Raw genomic sequence first — 21261 nt, 5'->3', positions numbered from 1 at the left:
TTCTCTCCTTCTTCATGAAAACTTTATCAACCTGCTTCTGATTTCACCTCAGAGCTTCTACTTCCTGGTTCTGCTGCTCTGAAAGAAGGAACTACAAACCAGGTGAGCTGTCACATGATCATTTATGCAACATTTATCACACTTTGACTTTGAACTCTTGTTGTTCAGCTCGGGTAGAAGTCAAGTTCTGTTCCTTTACAGTCTAGTTCTGCTGTGGTTCTGTTGGGTCCCACTGTTTGTTGCTCAGTTATTCTTCATCAGTTCTTTAGATCATTTGAACAAATTGTAAGTTTGCTTTGTTTTCTTCTTGAAATTTATCTGCAAGAACATTTTTCTGCTCTTTAATGTTTGGATTAAAAGTTCACTTCTCATTTCAGCTCAAAGTTTCATCACTCTGCTTTTTGAAGGTTAATCTACAGGATTATTATATTACTGAGTAACTGGAATGAAACCATAAGACGAACAGCTGATGTTTCTTTATTTTTTTTCTCTGAACAGTCTGTTTTATGATTTTATTTCCTGTAATGAAATTCTGGTCTCCACATTAAAGTCAGACAACAGTTTTTGGCTGCTTTCTTTCAAGATTAAATTATATTATTCTTAAAATGTTTTGAATTCTTAAAATGTTGTTCTTAAAATTCATTTGAGTAATGAATAGATAATCTTTCATGCAGCAGATAATCAACTTGTAGAGATTAATAATGAAAAACTAAACTCCTTCCTGTTGTTCAGGTTGAGTCAGTGAATGTAAATTTTGCTCCATGTCTCCACCTAGTGGACTGATAGTAGAAGTGCAGCAGCTGATGGCAGCTTCCTCGGCCTCTCTGCTGTCTGACTGCATTCACCTGACACTGATATGAAGCAAAGAAGAGACAATCAGAGGTGGAGCAGCTGATCTTTTTCCAGTACTAATGATGTAAAGGATGATCAGAGTTGATGTGCAGATGAATGATGTGTGTTTTCTCTGCAGGTGAAGCTAGAAATGTGTGTGAGCTGATGTGAATTCAGCAGCATGGATCAGTGTGAGGACACTAAAACCACTCTGTGTGGGGAAGATGAGAGCCAGAGCAAAGGTCAGAGGTGAGGTCACCATCTCTAACTGTCCACAGCCCTTTTCACACTGCGTTCACTATATCAGGCCCAAACAGACGTGGTGATGAAGCTGCTGCTGCTCCTCTTTGCTGCTTCATTCAGACTGAACAGGTTGTTTTAATCATCATGTTTCTGTCAGGATCCATCAGAGACTCAAACCAGAACCAGAACCAGAACCCAGCTTTGTGTCCTGTAAGAGTGACATGTCAAAGGAAGACTTAATTGACTTTAAGTCTGGATCTCCACCATCAGACAGGTGAGCTGTTTCTAACTGCTGTAACTGATCTTTTTATATCTGTTATTGTGGCCATGTGACGATACCAAGTTCTGTTGGATTCTGCTATTATGAAAACATTGGACTGAATTTCACGTTATTTTCTTTTCATATGATGTCTCCATGGAAGCATGTTCCAATAAGGAACATTTCACTATTAACACAATAAAGTTCAACTGGATCCTTTGTACAAAAATCAAACAGGTCAGTTTAGATCCACAAGCTCTACTGAGAGCTTCTCTAGCTAACAGAAGTCTCAAAATCTACTCTGATGTTTCCCTGACACCATACCCAAACAATTACTGCTGGTGAAAAACAGGAAACAAAACACTTAAGCAGAACAACTTCCTTTAATCTCTGAAATATAAAATGTAAAGACTCTTAAAAACTTCTCAATCACGACATATAAACTATGTTGACATGACATCTGAACCAGAAAAATGTCTGTTTTATTCTTGCATAAGCTTAATTTTTCCAAATGAAACAGACTCATTTATTTTGAACAATATTAATATTATTGAATGATATTAATATTATTATACATTATTAAGAATGAATATAAGTGAATTTTATTTCTATGTTGATGTTTGCATCTTTCTCTAAAATCTGACAAGACAGATCAATTCTCAAAGAAAAAAATTCTAGCAATTATTTTATGATTCCTGTTCCACCTCTGGAGTTCAAACATCATCCGACATGGCATAACATCAACCACGTCTACAGATAAACTAAATATTACGTAGATCTGATTCAGCTTCAGTGTCTCTAAATGACGATCTGGTTCTGAATGAAGCCCCATCAGATCCTCCTTGGATGGTCAGAGTGGAAAGGACTTCTGGTTCTTCTCCATGTCATTTAAACCAACATGTGTCACTAACAGATCTTTCTGCTCTTTAAACAAGGGTGGAATTTATTCAGGAGAATCAAATATCAGGAACATGTTGGAGGATTTGACCGGTTCTGATGGGAATCATTTAGATCATCAAGTTGATGATCTGTTTGGTTTTGTTGTGTCACAGCTCTTTATTTTACATTAGGTCACATAAAAATAATCTTTAAAGAAAAACTCAACAGTAAGTTTTTAATAAAAGTTTTCTTTCAGGATCCATCAGAGACTCAAACCACAACCAGAACCCAGCTGTGTGTCCTTTAAGAGTGACATGTCAAAGGAAGACTTCCTTGACTTCAAACATGCTGGACCTCCACCATCAGAGAGGTGAGCCGTTTCTAACTGCTGTAACTCTTCTGTTTATATCTGTCATTGTGGCCATGTGACGATACCAAGTTCTGTTGGGTTCTGCTATCATGAATACATTGGACTGAATTTCACATTATTTTCTATTCATGTATTACATCTTTGATGTAATACATCTTTGATGTATTACAAAGATGTATTACATCTTTGTAATACATCTTTGATGTAATACAAAGATGTTCCTTATTGGAACATGTTTCCCCATGGAAACATGTTCCAATAAGGAACATTTCACTATTAACACAATAAAGTTCAACTGGATCCTTTGTACAAAAATCAAACAAGTCCGTTTAGATCCACAAGCTCTACCCAGAGCTTCTCTAGTTAACAGAAGTCTCAAAATCTACTCTGATGTTTCCCTGACACCATACACAAACAATTACTGCTGGTGAAAAACAGGAAACAAAACACTTAAGCAGAACAACTTCCTTTAATCTCTGAAATATAAAATGTAAAGACTTAAAAACTTCTCATTCAGGACATATAAACTATTATGTTGACATGACATCTGAACCAGAAAAATATCACTGTTTTATTCTTGCATAAGCTTAATTTTTCCAAATGAAACAGACTCATTTATTTTGAACGATATTAATATTATTGAATTATATTAATATTATTATACATTATTAAGAATGAATACAAGTGAATTTTATTTCTGTGTTGATGTTTGCATCTTTCTCTAAAATCTGACAAGACAGATTAATTCTCAAAGAAAAAAATTCTAGCAATTATTAACAGTGGGACACATTTCCACCACCCATTGGGAAATACCTGGTAAACCAGTCTGGTCCATCAGGACTTGGTTCCTGTGCGCATTGTGAGATGAATTCAACAGGAAGGAAAGCTTCATGATGAGGTTTGTGAGATCTGCTGGAACTCAACCAGACTGAGCTGATGTGGTCCATCACAGGTTCTCCTTGTTCTTAGTGGGATCAGCAGGAACATTAAATCTTTACAACTACTTGGGCCATCTGGATCACTGCTCACATCCAGATGTCACTTCATGGCCCTTCACCTTCTGATTGTCTCTGTGTGGACAGATATGATGTGAGTTCACTGGTTTCCAAGATCTACAGGATCCATTTTAAATCCTCTATAACAGTGGTCCCCAAAGTGGGTCCTCGAGGGCCGGCATCCCTCACATTTTAGTTCTCTCCCTGGTGGTAGTAACAACCTTTTCAGCTTGTCAATATTCCTCTTAGGGCTTCTAACGAGCCATCATTTGATCCAGGTGTGTTAAACCAGGGATAGAACTAAAACATGCAGGATGCCAGCCCTTGAGGACCGACTTTGGGCACCCCTGCTCTATAACATCCAGGAGAGGATCCCACATGGACACACCCACATATCTCAGACCTCCTTCATGTCCACTCATCTCTGATCCAGCCATCAGAACCTGATGGATGTCCCACACTGTCCTGAAGACCTGTGTGGACAGAACCTTCACTTCCACTGTCCCCAAGCTCTGGGACTCTGTCTCCACCAGCATCAGATCTGCTGACAGTGTGGACAGTTTGAAGTCCAAGTTCAGCACCAACATTTTAAAATGTCTACTGGTGATTCTGGTGTTACTGGTCTTCATCCTTGTAGTTCATCTTCCTCTTTCTAACTTCTCTGTATTGTGTTCATGTGATGCTCTGTTTTTCTGCTTTAAGGACATTTAATGTGAAACTCTTGGTGATTTCCTCTGTGAATACTGCTGGATGAATATTTCCTGACTTCCTGATTGTTCCTGGTTCCTCCACAGAGTGGACCAGCAGAGCTCAGAGGTTACCAGTGGTCCATCCGCCCAGCAGAATCAAACACAGATGGACTCCATATTTATGGTCTGTACGTGAACAACAACTACTTTTTCATGGTTCTGTTCACAGTCATCTCCATGCTGCACTTTGTAGACCAGTGATTTCAGTCTGATGTTTCCTTCATCTATTATTCTGTTCCAGCTGCTGGAGGAAAACATTGTCACTTTTGTGAAGAACGAGTTGAAGAAAATTCAGAAGGTTCTGAGCCCAGATTACCCAGAATGCTCAGAGAGTCAGAGAGATGATGACGTAGTGTTGGGAGGTGAGGATGAAGAGCAGAGGAGGAACAGCAGATTGGCAGTGATGAAGATCACACTGAACTTCCTGAGGAGTATGAAGCAGGAGGAGCTGGCTGACCGTCTGCAGAGCAGTAAGAGGATTTGAACTGACGGATAAATCACACATTTATTGATGTCTGAAAAGATTAAATTGCATTTATTCAGGTCATATTCAAAAGATGATTTTATTTTATTTCTTATTTTAATTATTTTATTTTAGAATATTTCAATGCTGTTTGTCAACATCAACTTAAATCTGGTCTGAAGAAGTTGTTCCAGTCTGTGTTTGAGGGGATTGCTAAAGCAGGAAGTCCAACCCTCCTGAACCAGATCTACACAGAGCTCTACATCACAGAGGGAGGGACTGGAGAGGTCAATGATGAACATGAGATCAGACAGGTTGAAACAGCATCTAGGAAACCACACAGACCAGAAACAACAATCAGACAAGAAGACATCTTTAAAGTCCCACCTGGAAGAGATCAACCAATCACAACAGTGATGACAAAGGGAGTGGCTGGCATTGGGAAAACATTCTTAACACAGAAGTTCATTCTGGACTGGGCTGAAGACAGAACCAACCAGAACATCCACTTCATATTTCCATTCACCTTCAGAGAGCTGAATGTGATGAAAGAGAAAAAGTTCAGCTTGGTGGAACTTGTTCATCACTTCTTTACTGAAACCAAAGGAATCTGCAACTTTGAACACTTCCAGGTTCTGTTCATCTTTGATGGCCTGGATGAGAGTCGACTTCCTTTGGACTTTGATAATAATCTGATCCTGACTGATGCAACAGAGTCCAGCTCAGTGGATGTTCTGCTGACAAACCTAATCCGGGGGAAACTGCTTCCCTCTGCTCTCCTCTGGATAACCACACGACCTGCAGCAGCCAATCAGATCCCTCCTCAGTGTGTCGGCATGGTAACAGAGGTCAGAGGGTTCAATGACTCCCAGAAGGAGGAGTACTTCAGGAAGAGATTTAGAGATAAGGATCAGGCCAACAGGATCATCTCCCACATCAAGACATCACGAAGTCTCTATATTCTGTGCCACATCCCAGTATTCTGCTGGATCACTGCTACAGTTCTGGAGGATGTGTTGGAGACCAGAGAGAGAGGAGAGCTGCCCAGCACCCTGACTGAGATGTACATCCACTTCCTGGTGGTTCAGACCAAAGTGAAGAAGGTCAAGTATGGAGGAGCTGAAAGAGATCCACACTGGAGTCCAGAAAGCAGGAATATGATATATTCTCTAGGAAAACTGGCTTTTGATCAGTTGCAGAAAGGAAACCTGATCTTCTATGAATCAGACCTGACAGAGTGTGGCATCGATATCAGAGCAGCCTCAGTGTACTCAGGAGTGTTCACACAGATCTTTAGAGAGGAGAGAGGGCTGTACCAGGACCAGGACAAGGTGTTCTGTTTCGTCCATCTGAGTGTTCAGGAGTTTCTGGCTGCTCTTCATATTCATGTGAACTTGATTAACTTTCATGGCAACCTGATGGAAGAAAATTCACCATCTTTCTCTATGTTTTCTAAAGAATCTAATATAAATGGTCTCCATCAGAGAGCTGTTGACCAGGCCTTACAGAGTCCAAATGGACACCTGGACTTGTTCCTTCGGTTCCTCCTGGGACTTTCACTGCAGACCAATCAGAGACTCCTACAAGGTCTGCTGACACAGACAGGAAGTTTCTCACAGACAAATCAGGAAACAGTTCAGTACATCAAGGAGAAGATCAGTGAGAATGTGTCTGCAGAGAAAAGCATCAATCTGTTCCACTGTCTGAATGAACTGAATGATCGTTCTCTAGTGGAAGAGATCCAACAGTCTCTAAGTTCAGGAAGCCTCTCCACAGATAAACTGTCTCCTGCTCAGTGGTCAGCTTTGGTCTTCATCTTAGTGTCATCAGGAAAAGATCTGGATGTGTTTGACCTGAAGAAATACTCTGCTTCAGAGGAGGTTCTTCTGAGGCTGCTGCCAGTGGTTAAAGCCTCCAACAAAGCTCTGTAAGGGCACACATTGTTACTGCATTTAATTTTGATAGGTAGAAATCCACTAATAATGAGGTAACTATATTCATGTTTCAGTTTATATGCTGGCGCTTTGTCCCACTGGGACGCGTAAAAGAGAAACAGACTTTCTTCAGCAACTGGACATAATGTTGAATATTCAAGCAGCAAAACTCTTTATGTTAAAATTGAAATTTGATCAATTTAGCTCATTGTAGAATTTTAAAATTGGCTTTTGCCTCTTTGTTGCCTCTAGTTTTGTCCTTTAAGGTTGGAGAACTGACTATAGAATGAACCAGTTCACAACAAAAGGCAACATAAATGTGTGTAAAATAAGATAGTTCCATCTCTGTCCAAGAAAAAATTTGTTGATAGAAAAAAATAATTTTGAAGAATTGTTTAATAACAGATGTTTTCCCCTGTCTCCTCAGACTGAGTGACTGTAACCTCTCAGAGAAAAGCTGTGAAGCTCTGTCCTCAGTTCTCAGCTCCCAGTCCTCCAGTCTCAGAGAACTGGACCTGAGTAACAACAATCTGCAGGATTCAGGAGTGAAGCTTCTCTCTGCTGGACTGAAGAGTCCAAACTGCAACCTTGAAACTCTCAGGTAAATGTTCTCAATCCTGGTGAGACCAGATTTCTGTGCACTAGCTGTTAACAGAAATACACTATACTGCCAAAGTATAGTGACTACCAATCATCTGGTCAAATCCAGATGATTGGTGGTCATCTGGATGACCATCATCCAGATGATTGGAATCAGGTGATCCAATAACTTCCTTTGCCACAGGTGTATGAAAGCAAGCACCTAGGCATGTAGACTGTTTTAACAGACATTTGTGAAAGAATGTGTTGCTCTCAGGATCTCAGTGAATTCCAACATAGAACTGTGATAGGATGTGCAACAAGTGGCATCCTATCACTAACAAGTCTCTACACATAAAAGTTCCTGGTTTTCATTTACTGCTGGCTGAGAGAACCAAGAAAGGAGAAATTTAGAAAAGCAGTGGTTAGGCTTGTTTCAACAAACAAATAAACACATCTTATACATGATCATAAGTTGCCCTACTCAGCTGCACATTTCTTTCTAACTGTTTTTATTAAATGTACAGCATTATTATTCCTTTGTTGTAAATGTATCCCTACTCTACAGTCTCCTATTATTTTTGTTTTTAACTTTACTTGAATTGATTCTTCCATTTATCTTAAACTTGCTGCTGGTAAACCTGAACTCCCTGCTGTGGAACAATGAAGGATGTTTCTATTCTGATCCATTCTACATGTGACAAATGTTGATTTTTATTACCCACGGAATGAAATTAGAGTGTTATTACTATTTCATCTTATTGACAGGTTAAGCACAATTTATTGACTTTTTTTTCTTATGAAAATGACCAGTTCAGACCTTGGGCTCTACCTCAATGTTCTCATCTTCTCATCATGTGATGAATTGTGTGTCTGCAGCTTATCAGGCTGTTTGGTCTCAGAGGAAGGCTGTGCTTCTCTGGTCTCAGCTTTGACCTCCAACCCTTCCCCTCTGAAAGAGTTGGATCTGAGCTACAATCATCCAGAAGAATCTGGAGTGAAGCTCCTTTCTGCAGGACTGAAGGATTCAGACAGGAGACTGGAAGCTCTCAGGTATGGAGGAACCTGCTGCAGGAGCAGAGAATGTCTGATAGAGGAGGAAGAGGGAGAAACGTCTTTAGTCAGTTTGATAGCAAATGTTTAGTTTGAAGATAAATATTTAGTTTGCTAATTAAATATTTAGTTTGGAACCATGGTATTTGTAAATTAATGGATGACTCAACTCAAATTATTTCTGGCAATTTTGACACTGTAACTTTTAAAACAGCAGCCCTTTTAAACTGTAGTAATCTTTCACATGATGCTGAATGAATCTGGGAAACCAATCCATTTACTGGAACCACAATGACATGGTAGTCAGAGGAGCAGGGGTCCAAATACAGCTCCATGTGGAACCAAGAGGTTGGAGAGAGAAAATCTGTTTAAACTGTTTCCTTTCGGAGTTCAGTTTGTCTCTCTGTCTTCACAGACCATGGGCATGATGGGCTGAGCGGGGCTTCCACTGATTGGTCTACTGAGAAAATACAATAAGCTTATTGGCTTATGAACAGGAAGTAAAAAATATACAGATAAATTACAATAAATTCTCATACCTCTTCAATTATTGGCATTGAGGAGGTATGGCTGAGAGCAAATGTATATTCTAGAATAACTGGAATTGTTTCAGGAAATACAAGAAGATAAGAACAAGAAGACATCTTGAAATTATCATCTATATTCAGTGAAACAAGTAACGAAACTGATCTAAAATGTATACAAGTCAAAGGCTTCTTCAAATTCACTGTTATACAAACCGCAAAAGATCTTTAAAGCTAACATCCGTCACTATCTACAATAATCCTTTGTAGATATTGAATTAATATAAGTTACAAGATTTCTTTTCCTTTTGGGATCAATAAACTATCTTTGAATTTGAATATAGTAATAGAAAGAAAATAAATCATCTGACATTAACAAGAGATAAAAGTTTTTAGAATCAATGTGAGCCGCCATAGCGGCCTGAATCTGATGACTAACTGTTGCCTAATTTGTTTGTTCTCCCTCTTATTTAGCCAAGACTTCCACAACCACTTTGTGTCCAGATTAGGGTTTATTAAAACATTATCTGATCTGGATTTTGTATTTCGTGAGTTCCGTGTGATGACATAAGGACCGCAACATATTGGGGGCTCGTCCTATTCCAAACAAATGTTTGTGTCTTTTTCATGCTCCATTAGCTTTGCCATAATCCTCTTTTCTCAAAAAAATGGAGGTTAGCTTGTGGGATATTTTGGAAAATCCTACTATTGAGAAATTAGATCGTTGTACAAAGGAACAGCTTTTATCAATTACTGCTCAGATTTTGATCTCTGTATACAGTTAACAAAATGGAAAGATGAAATCTGAGATTCTCTCTACTTTAAAGCAGGTGTTTTCCCTCCAACCAGCTCTGATGCTGATCCTCAAACTAAGCCTGATGCTGTTCTTCAGCCTATGTAATGATGTGTGGTTTGAGGTGGTGAGGCAGACTCAGAGACCCAGGTTGAAGTGAAGAAAAGAAAATGATTAATTTAATGATGAGTCCAAGAAAACAAAGTCCAAAAATACAGGCAGCACAGGGAAGAGCGGAAGGCTAACGCTCTACCACTGGTAGCAACTGAACAGACTTGACTCAACAGATGCAATGACACGGCCTGCAACCAGGACCCAACAACAACACAGAAACACAGGTGACATTAAATACACAGAGGGTAATCAGGAAACGAGACACCTGGGAACAATCAAGGGGTAGACAGGACAACACGGAGACTCACTAGAGACAGAAACCTAAAATAAACACACAGAAAACTCCATTCACAACAGTCCCCCCACCCCCTTAAGGGTGGCTCCCAGACACCCAAAACTCAACAAAAAACAACCCAACCAGGGTGGGTAGAGGGTCGCTGCAAAGAGGGCCAGAGTCCATGGGAAAACACAAAATAAAGAAAAACTTAGTCCAAACGAAAATGGCACGGTCAGGGCAGAGCCTTCCATGAACAGTCCTGGAATCAGCGTCACAGGAGGCGGTGTCACGGAAGCGGGTCCGGAGGATGTCAAAGGAGGAGAAACCAAATAGGCGGGCAGCAGCTGGGAACAGTGCAGGAAACGGACCCCTTGAGGCGTGTCTGGTGGATGACGGCGACGCAGGAAGCAAAGCTCTGGAGGCGGGTCTGGTGGGTGACACAGGAAGCGAGTCTTTGGATGCGGGTCCGGTGGGCGACGCCGTCGCAGGAAGCGAGTCACCCGTGATGGTGGGGGTCGATGTTGGAGGAGGAGCTCGGGCCTTGGAGCGTGGCGCCGGAGCCTTTTGGGGCCAGCAGAGGGCTCAGAGGAGAGGCTGAGGAGTCATGAGGAGGCGGAGACTCGGAAGGAGCACTAGGGGGTGACGAAGAGTCTCTGGGACCACTAGGAGGTGGCGTGGTCCCGGAGACAATGGTGAGGCTGGAGCTTGGTTGAATGCTGGAGACGTGACAGGAGCTGTAACTGGAGGTGGTTCTGGTGCCAAACGTGACAGAGACCGGATCTGGGGTGGTGAAGTGGAAGAAAGGAATGTCCGGTTTCAGAGACAGAGGGTCGCCAGCCATGATGTCAAATACCCTCTGGCATTCCCACTCTGCCTCCAGTTGCAGCTCCAGCAACCCCAGAGACATGAGATGAGCAGACCAGCCCTCCAATACATAAAGCAAATGCATAGCTGGACTGAGGCGCTTGTACATGTGATATGGTTTCGCCACAATCTCCACATAGTCCTTTATTGCTGCGGTTAATTCTTCCCAACGGGCTGGGTCCATGAAGATGTTTTACCTTTTGCGCTCCTCCCCGTAATTTTGTTGGTCGGGTCCTGCTTTCATGATGTGTGGTTTGAGGTGGTGAGGCAGACGCTGAGACCCAGGTTGAAGTGAAGAAAATGATGAATTTAATGATGAATCCAAGAATACAAATAAAGAGGCAATGATTTTCTCAAATGCATTTATTTCAAAACGTGCACCATAATTACAAAACATATTACGTGGAATAATGTGCATGTTTCACATGTCGCTTTCATTCACATATTGCTTATTAAAAAGTCTAACATATCATCTGTGCAGTACAAAATGCAGTATGCTTAATACTTTTTACTTCAATACAATATGCATGAAATTGTTCTAAGTACAAGGTGGAGAAAGTAAAGCAAGCAGTTCATGTAATATTATAGAGTACATTTTCTTTTATCAGGTAGATTACTGGATATTACAGTACATAACATACCAACCTGATAATCAGATCCATCATTTCTTATCCAGTTTCTGTTTCTGTTAAGAGACAGTTCCTCTCTGTACTCCACCAGAGATGTCCACTCACTAACAGATTGTCTTCAGGTTGTTGGGCTGTTTGTGAAGTTTGGCCGGAGACACCAACATGCTCCTCTACTGCATTAGACAGTCTTCAGTCTCTGAGTAGGACAGCCAGTGTCGGTCTCTGGATCATAATAAACAAAAAAAATAGCAATGAGGAATGGAGCGAAGGAATACATTTTTACTACAACTCTAACAACAAGCCTCAACTATAGGGTTTCAGATATATTAACACTTACATAATGATTTTTGGAGCTTGAATCTTTGAAGAATCCATAGAGGGGACAGGAGGGGGAGGTTATGCTGACGACTGGCAATTCATCCACAACCAAACTGGTTCTAATATATACAAAAAGGCAATAAAAGGATTAAAACATGCTGCAAAACGTATATAAGAAGACACAGCAGCGGGAATAATGCTCTCAACATAAAAACGATCTGTTCAATTTAGCCAAGAATTTGATTGAATGTTCACTGGCTCGATTTTTTCCAACACTTATACCCCACTAACATTCGGCATGCTAAGCTAAATATGCTAACACGGAGCCGTGTGGCGAACATGACGTCTATCATACAGGTTGAGCTCAAGTCAAAATAATAGTTATAAGCCATTTTGGAAAAAAATAACTTACCAAGTGCAGTAAATAACTCAGACAGGTGTAAAGTAAATAGTCTTGAAATGACTTGGCTTCTGTCGCTTCGCTTCGGTGGGAATCTATGATTGTGGGGCGGAGTCAGTGAATTAACTCCTTCAGTGTTAGAGCCACTGGTGGAGTTAAGAGTTAAGAAGTAAAGAGTTATTGATTCTATGTTAACACCTCTAGATTTGATACAGAAACACTTTGTTTTAACACTGGATTTTAACTATTAATAATATACATCCCAGACTTACATAAACAGAATGTGACTCGACTAGAGTAAAATTATCTCTACTTTTGCATAAAGTCTACTAACACCAACACATACAAAAGGCAACAGAAAGACATATAAAATAAAACATTCCTTAAACTTTTCCCAGAAGAACATTGTCGACTGGAAATAAAACATTCATTTTGATGGACTTCTTTACAGATTTTCCTCCCTGTCTCCTCAGACTTAGTGGCTGTAACCTCTCAGAGAGAAGCTGCGAAGCTCTGTCCTCAGTTCTCAGGTCCCAGTACTCCACTCTCAGAGAACTGGATCTGAGTAACAACAATCTGAAGGATTCAGGAGTGAAGCTTCTCTCTGTTGGACTGAAGAGTCCAAACTGCAACTTGGAAACTCTCAGGTAAAATGTTTTAAATCCTAGTGAATCAAGATTTCTGTCCACCAGCTGCTAACAGAAATACACTATACTGCCAAAGAATAGTGACTACCAATCATCTGGTCAAATCCAGATGATTGGTGGTCATCTGGATGACCATCATCCAGATGATTGGAATCAGGTATTCCAATAACTTCCATGGTCACGGGTGTATGAAAGTAAGCACCTAGGCATGCAGACTGTTTTTACAAACATTTGTGAAATAATGGGTTGATCTCAGGAACTCAGTGAATTCCAGTGTGGAACTGTGATAGGATGTGCAACATCCTATCACTAACAAGTGGCTGACAAGTGTCTACACATCAATGTTGCTGGTTTTCATTTACTGCAGGCTGAGAGAACCAAGAAGAGAGATATTTAGAAAGGCAGTGGTTAGGCTTGTTTCAACATACAGATACACACATCTTTTACATGACTATAAATTGCCCTACTCAGCTGCACGTTTTTTCAAACTGATTATGCCGTTTTTATTAAATGTACAGCATTATTATTTCTCTGTTGTAAATGTGTTCTTACTCTACAGTCTCCTCATATTTTTGTTTTTACCTTTTCTTGAATATCTGATTCTTCCATTTATCTTAAACTTGCTGCTGGTAAACCTGAACTCACTGCTGTGGAACAATGAAGGATGTTTCTATTCTGATCCATTCTACATGTGACAAATGTTGATTTTTATTACCCAGAGAATGAAATTAGAGTGTTATTACTATTTCATCTTATTGACAGGTTAAGCACAATTTATTGACTTTTTTCCTCTCATAAAAATGTCCAGTTCAGACCTTGGGCTCTACCTCTACGTTCTCATCTTCTCATCATGTGATGAATTGTGTGTCTGCAGCTTATCAGGCTGTTTGGTCTCAGAGGAAGGCTGTGCTTCTCTGGCCTCAGCTCTGACCTCCAACCCTTCCCCTCTGAAAGAGTTGGATCTGAGCTACAATCATCCAGAAGAATCTGGAGTGAAGCTCCTTTCTGCAGGACTGAAGGATTCAGACAGGAGACTGGAAGTTCTCAGGTATGGAGGAACCTGCTGCAGGAGCAGAGAATGTCTGATAGAGGAGGAAGAGGGAGAAACGTCTTTAGTCAGTTTGATAGCAAATGTTTAGATTGAAGATAAATATTTAGTTTGCTAATTAAATACTTAGTTAGGAACCATGGATTTACAAATGAATGAATAACATTTTGAACCCCACTTTGTCTCTTATGACAAGCTTAGTAATTCAAAATATTTAAGTTCAATAATTGATTATATCTGGTAAATATGTCTACCTCTGCAAACAGCATCCCATTTAAGATGCAAGAATTTTTCCCATGGTGCTGATTGAACCTGGAAAACCAACCCATCTACTGGAACCACAATGACATGGTAGTCAGAGCAGCAGGGGGCCAAATATAGCTCCATGTGGAACCAAGAGGCAGGAGAGAGAAAATCTGTTTAAACTATGAGGGGCCGTTTAGGACAAAATCTATGTTTTGTCTCTCACACACTACAAGAAACTCACGCACACTCAAAAAAACATCATGCACACTCCAAAAAAACATCACGCACACTCAAAAAAACATCACGCACACTCAAAAAAACATCACGCACACTCCAAAAAAACATCACGCACACTCAAAAAAACATCACGCACACTCCAAAAAAACATCACGCACACTCAAAAAAACATCACGCACACTCAAAAAAACATCACGCACACTCAAAAAAACATCACACACACTCAAAAAAACAACACGCACACTCCAAAAAACATCACACACACTCAGAAAAACATCACGCACACTCAGAAAAACATCACGCACACTCCAAAAAACATCACGCACACTCAAAAAACATCACGCACACTACAAAAAAACATCACGCACACCCGAAAAAACATCACGCACACTCAAAAAAACATCACGCACACTCAAAAAAACATCACGCACACTCTAAAAAACATCACGCACACTCAAAAAATACTCAAATTGCTTATACATACTACTGTCTCACGCACACACATTTTATCTTTCTTGCACACATACACTGTACTAACAACTCGCACATGCACACAAATGCTATCTTTCTCGCTCACATACACACTACTAACATGTCGCACACACACACAAAAGCTATATTTCTCGCTCACATACACACTACTAACATGTCGCACACACACACAAAAGCTATATTTCTCGCTCACATACACACTACTAACATGTCGCACACACACACACAAAAGCTATCTTTCTCGCACACACACACAAATGCTATCTTTCTCGCACACATACACGGTACTAACTCGCACACACACACAAACGCTCTTTCTCGCACACATACACGGTACTGACTCGCACACACACACAAACGCTTTCTTTCTCGCACACATACACGGTACTAACTCGCACACGCACACAAACGCTATCTTTCTCGCACACATACACTACTAACTTGTACACGCACACAAATGCTAGCTGAAACACCCAGCCACGTTTCATCTTCAATGCCCTTGCTGATGGAAGGAGGTTTGCGCTCAAAATATCACAATACCTGGCCCCATTCATTCTTTCATGTACACAAACCAGTCGTCCTGGTCCCTTTGCAGAGAAACATCCCCAAAGCATGATGTCGCCACCCCCATGCTTCACAGTTGGTATGATGTTCTTTGAACGCAACTCAGCATTCACTCTCCTCCAAACATGACAAGTTGTGTTTATACCACACAGGAATACTTTGGTTTCATCTGACCATATGGCATTCTCCCAATACTCTTCTGGAACATCCAAATGCTCTGAAGCAAACTTCAGACGTTCCCGGATATGTACTGGCTTAAGCAGAGACATGTCTGGCACTGCAAGATTTGAGTCCCTGGCAGCGTAGTGTGTTACTGACGGTAACCTTGGTAACGATGATCCCAGCTTTCTGCAGGTCATTCACTAGGCCCCCCAGGTGGTTCTGGGGTTTTTGCTCACCATTATTGTGATCATTCTGACCCCACGAGCTGAGATCTTGCGTGGAGTCCCTGATAGAGGGAGATAAGCAGTGGTCTTGTAGGTCTTCCATTTTCTGATTATCACTACCACAGTAGATTTCTTCACACCAAGCTGCCTGCCAATTGCAGATTCAGTCTTCCCACCCTGGTGCAGCTCTACAATTCTGTTTCTGGTTTTGTTCAACAGCTCTTTGGGCTTCACCATAGCGGAGGTTGGAGTGTGACTGTTTGAGGCTGTGAGCAGGTGTCTTTTATTCTGTTAACGAGTTCAAACTGGTGCCATTGATACAGGTAATGAGTGGAGGACAGAGGAGCCTCTTAAAGAAGAAGTTACAGGTCTGTGACAGAAATCTTGGTTGTTTGTAGGTGACCAAATAGTTATTTTACACCCTTATTTGCAAATAAATTCTTTAAAAATCCGACAATGTGATTTTCTGAATTTTTTGCTGCTTCATGAGCATTCTAAATTATTTCCAACCAGATACTCTGACTTATGGTTGTTTACAAGAAGTTAATAAATAAATAAATAGATTAAACACCAGTTTTACATTTGACAACAATTAGTTGTCTAAAATATAACTTATTAACTTAGTTGGTGGATGTTGTCTTCTGCTCTCACTTTCTCACTTACCTGTCCCCGTCCACCTCCCTTCACCTGGAGAAAAAAAATAACACAAAAATGACTTACCTAAATTTCTTGGGGAATATTTTATCTGCGTCTTTCTCTTTGGTCTCTGGTGCATGGTCCTCATTATCAACCTACACACCGTAGAATGTCTTTGTTAGCCACATTTGTCCTCTCCACTCCCCACCATGTGTCCTTAAGCTTACATTGTTATTCATGTGGTTCTTCTTGAGCTGTCTGAGAGCTGTCTCAGAGCAGCTTGGAAATCTGAGAGGAAAGATGCAAACAAAGACTCTCTGGACTGTTGGATCTGCTGGTTCTTTTCCAGATGGTCCTTGGACACTTTCACAAGCCATTACTGCAGCTGCTGGATTCAGGAAGCTGCTTCTTCTTCTTCTTTTGATTTTTATTGGCGGCTGGCATCCAACTTAAGGTCCATTTACCACCACCTACCAGACTAGAGTGTGGTCGTCAGTGATGTCAGAGGGAATTTAACCCACCTCAATGATGTGCATGATGTGCAAATTCACATCTTAACACACTCATTAAATATATGTATGAATGCATGAGCATGTACTGGCATACCCACACATATTTACACATATTCTTAATACGACTCATTAACCCAGTGTTATTTAAGAACCTAAATAATAGATTTCTAACAAAATTTGATTTATTACCTAATAGATTGATCATAGACAGTCCTATATTCTTTCTGCTTAGTAATGACTTTAGAAGCCGACGTTCCTCTGAGTATTTATCACATTCTAGCAAGACATGCTCCACTGTTTCCATCTGATTGCAATAATTACAAGCCCCAGTCTCATGCTTTCCTATTTTAAAGAGCGAACTGTTAAGCCCAGAATGTCCAATTCTAAGTCGAGTCATAACTACTTCCTCTCTCCGCCTTCCACTCAGACAATTACTACCTCCCACACTCTTTTGAATTGCATATAGTTGTCTCCCATTATCATGGTTCATTGCTCCTGCCAAATCTTAATAATTTCTTTTTGAATAATAGATTTGCCCTCACTTTTACTTAAAGGAATATTCAAATGAACAATTTCTGATTTCAAGGCCTGCTTAGCTAGAATATCTACTTCCTCATTTCCTTCAGTACCTGCATGTGCAGGAATCCAGACAAATCGAACCAAGCATTTCTTGCTATGTAGATGAACTAATAATTGGACAGGAAGCTGTTTCTTCTTCTTGGTCTCATTGTAAATGTGTGCAGCGCCACCTGGTGGTGCTGGTTGGTAGAGGAAGTGTTGAAAGGTTGGAGGTGTTTGTCAGAGGTGTGTGATGATGGAAGGCTCTCCCTGGTTTGTGAGTTTGAGCTCAAAGATCAAATCTTTGGTTCTTGTTGAACTCTTTGTTGAATGTGATGCAGCTTATCCTTTTTAATGTTTGTATTTCTGGATATTACAGTGAGGCCACAGCAGGTTTTCAGCAGCAGGGCTGTTTAGTGTTTCATTCCTTCATCTGTGTGTGGGAGTGTGGCTGGAGCAGGTATCCAGGTGTTGATCAGAGTTTAGATTGATTGGATTTTAATGCTGATTCAGGTTGAGCTTCCAGAAATGTTTCCTTAGTTTCCTGATGTCCTTTTAGGCTTCAGTGAGTTTCTTCAGGTTGTTACTGAGGAATTTCCTTTCTCCTCTCTGTTGGAGCTTTTCCTGTGTTTGGAGAAATGAGTTGTGCTGCAGCAGCACCAACTGTCCTTCCTACATCCACTGCAGTTTACAATCCAGATGTTGGACTGTTCCTGTCTCAGTGGAGGACAATGTGTGTCTGAGAGACATGTAATATCCATGTTTGCTGCTGAAAGAGACTGATGGTCTGACCCCCCTCCTCCTTTCAGGGTGGAGCCTGCTGGATGCCGATTCTTGTCACCAGGTCTGAGGAAGTGTAAGTGTGTTTTTCATCTGATTCATGACAACAAAGCAGCTCAAATTCAACCATCTTCAAACTGTCACATCACTCATTCAAGATCATCATCAAAGATCAATAAATGATCAATAACTGCAGCTGGATTGTGTTTGTTCTCTCCATCAGATTCCTGTCAACTCACCATCGACACAAACACAGTGAGCAGAGAGATCAAACTGTCTGAAGACAACAGGAAGGTGATGCATGTGAAGGAGCTTCAGTCATATCCTGACCATCCAGACAGATTTGATCATCCTCAGCTGCTGTGTAGAACTGGCCTGACTGGTCGCTGTTACTGGGAGGTTGAGTGGAGAGGAAGAGTTTTTATATCAGTGAGTTACAGAAGAATCAAGAGGAAAGGAGGCAGTACAGACTGTGTGTTTGGATATAATGATCATTCCTGGAGTCTGAGATGCTCTGATGATGGTTACTCTGTCTGTCACAATAACATAGAAACTCGTCTCCCCTCCTCCTCCGTCTCTCACAGAGTAGCAGTGTATGTGGACTGTCCTGCTGGCATTCTGTCCTTCTACAGAGTCTCCTCTGACTCACTGATCCTCCTCCACACCTTCAACACCACATTCACTGAACCTCTGATTCCTGGATTTACAGTCTGTTCTGGTTCCGATTCCTCTTCTGTGTTTCTGTGCTCAGTTGAGTTTAAAGCATCAAAGTAGTCTAAAGATTTTCCTCCTGTCAGAGACTCTCTCACTGTTGAACAGATAGTTCATCTCTACAATCTCTTTCTTGGTGAAACAATTCTGATTGAGTCCTTGGAAACTTGTTCTTCCAGTCCTTTAAAGATGGAAGCTGGGATTATTTCAGGATTATTCCAGGTTTATTTCAGGATCCTCATGTAATAATTGTATATTATTACAATAGTAATAATAAACACGTTTTCACTGAGGCTTTATAAGAGCCACATGAATGAAAATAAGTAATTATTGATATGACAGGAGCAGCAGCTTTGACACCTGGTGGTGGGCCTGACGATGTGACGTCATCAGGTATGAATGGGAAGATTACTGGCTGCTGGCTCCAGGAAGCGAGTGAGCGAGGTGGTCAGTCCTCGCAAAGTTTGGAGCATAATAATAAAAATTTTATAAATTGATAATTGTGACAGAACAAAGAGGTTTGGAGTTGATTAATACACGAACAGATGAGATTCCCCGAGTTAACCCAGTACGTCCCTCTACCACCATTAGTTTGCTGTGTATTATAATAATAAAACATGTTTATTATTATTAACGCTTTGGTGCAAAAAAACTGATTAAAAATCGATTTACTACATGTTTATGTCTGATAAGGCTCAGATGGAACGGTACTGATTCAGACAAACACAATACAGACACAATCAGATGACTTATTACCCTGCGATTAAAAACTCAGAAATAGTCCAAATTAGGATGTATTTTTATTTATTTCCTACTTAGGGAAAGTTTCTGTTTATATCATAGGTTTGTTGTGCCTTTCTATACTAAAGAAAATAATATAAAACATCAGATATTTCACAACCAGATATTCAAATTCATGGAAAAACCTTATATAACCTTGTATTAAAGCAGAAAGTGCAGTGGCCACCGTAAGAAAGGCTTTCAGTATCAATTGTGCCGGATGAACTGATCAGTAGATTATTGCAAGGGAATGCAAAAGAAAACAAATTCCCATGTCCCCTGGAGGACTCCGTAGTTTGGTAATTTGTTTGCTTTTTTTTTTTTTAAGTTTTTTGACATTAAAATAATTTTCAGTGATTGTGATGGTCTCTCTTTTGAAAACATGTCATATTTTATGGGATTTAGTTTGATTTCCCACAGGAATTTGGTGCTTATATTTGACTAATGAAAATAATGGAATGTTTTGAATGATAGAACACATTGCATGAATAAAATAGATGGGAATTCAGAAAAACACTGCACATATGAAATTAAAGAGGCAGAGAATGTACACCAGTGTCATATTTAAAGAATATTAAAAAAGTAACATTTATAAAAAAAAATAAATAAATAAAGTTTTGAACATTTTTATATAAACCTCCACTCTTCTTATTTGTCTGTTTTTACTAACTCTTTTTTTTTTTAAATAAATTTATTCATTTCATTTAAAACAAAACAGATGTTATACATACAAAAAGAATATACAAAACACAAATCAAAAAGAACTCTTCTGTTAGTAAAAACAGACAAATATCCAGATGCAACGAATCTGGAAAAGTAGCAGCAACTTTCAAGACATTGGGAAACAATATCAGTATCTTTAATGCCACACACACATGCACACACCATATCAGATTCAAAAAGGAGACTCACTTTGTCATGAATACTAATTTTGTGTAATTTAGTAAACATGTATATGTACCACTTGTGTGTGTTATATACTTAAAATGAATATATTAATGTGCGCACACACGCACACACACACACACACACATATATATATATATATATATATATATATATATATATATATATATATATATATATATATATATATATATATATATATATATATATATACAGGAACATCTGTGCAGAATATGGACTGGAAGCCCCGAGATCAAAGTGGGGAACACCCCCAAAAGTGGTGGAGAATGACCGAGCTAAGATCCTGTGGGACTTCCAGATCCAGACAGACAAGATGGTAATGGCGAACCAACCGGACATTGTGGTGGTGGATAAAGAACAGAGGAAAGCCGTTGTGGTGGATGTAGCAATACCAAGTGACTACAACATCAGGAAAAAGGAGCACGAGAAACTGGAGAAATACCAGGGCCTCAGGGAGGAACTG

At 40.1% G+C, this 21261-nt stretch overlaps 1 protein-coding gene across 1 annotated transcript; it reads left to right on the top strand.

The window, feature by feature from the left end:
* The first annotated feature begins 1012 nt into the window (after positions 1–1012).
* LOC103480935 (uncharacterized) lies at positions 1013–19154 on the top strand. Its single transcript, XM_081599450.1, has 11 exons — positions 1013–1080; positions 1232–1348; positions 4372–4450; positions 4568–4796; positions 4925–6716; positions 7151–7324; positions 8182–8355; positions 12748–12921; positions 13796–13969; positions 18410–18456; positions 18604–19154. Exons 1-11 carry the CDS (start codon positions 1013–1015, stop codon positions 19152–19154), a joined length of 3579 nt encoding a protein of 1192 aa, XP_081455576.1.
* The last annotated feature ends 2107 nt before the right edge of the window (positions 19155–21261 follow it).

The sequence above is a fragment of the Poecilia reticulata genome, chromosome 18, assembly GCF_904066995.2.
Source record: "Poecilia reticulata chromosome 18, P_reticulata-male-v2, whole genome shotgun sequence".
Classification (NCBI taxonomy): Eukaryota; Metazoa; Chordata; class Actinopteri; order Cyprinodontiformes; family Poeciliidae; genus Poecilia; species Poecilia reticulata.
This window is presented reverse-complemented; position numbering and strand designations above follow the sequence as displayed.

Bases quoted from the DNA above. Each gene is read 5' to 3' on its own strand.
- LOC103480935 (XM_081599450.1), top strand. From the start codon at position 1,013: ATGGATCAGTGTGAGGACACTAAAACCACTCTGTGTGGGGAAGATGAG. The intron at 1,349-4,371 runs GTGAGCTGTTTC...GTTCCTCCACAG, and splicing joins GGATCTCCACCATCAGACAG to AGTGGACCAGCAGAGCTCAG. The intron at 18,457-18,603 runs GTAAGTGTGTTT...TCTCTCCATCAG, and splicing joins GTCACCAGGTCTGAGGAAGT to ATTCCTGTCAACTCACCATC.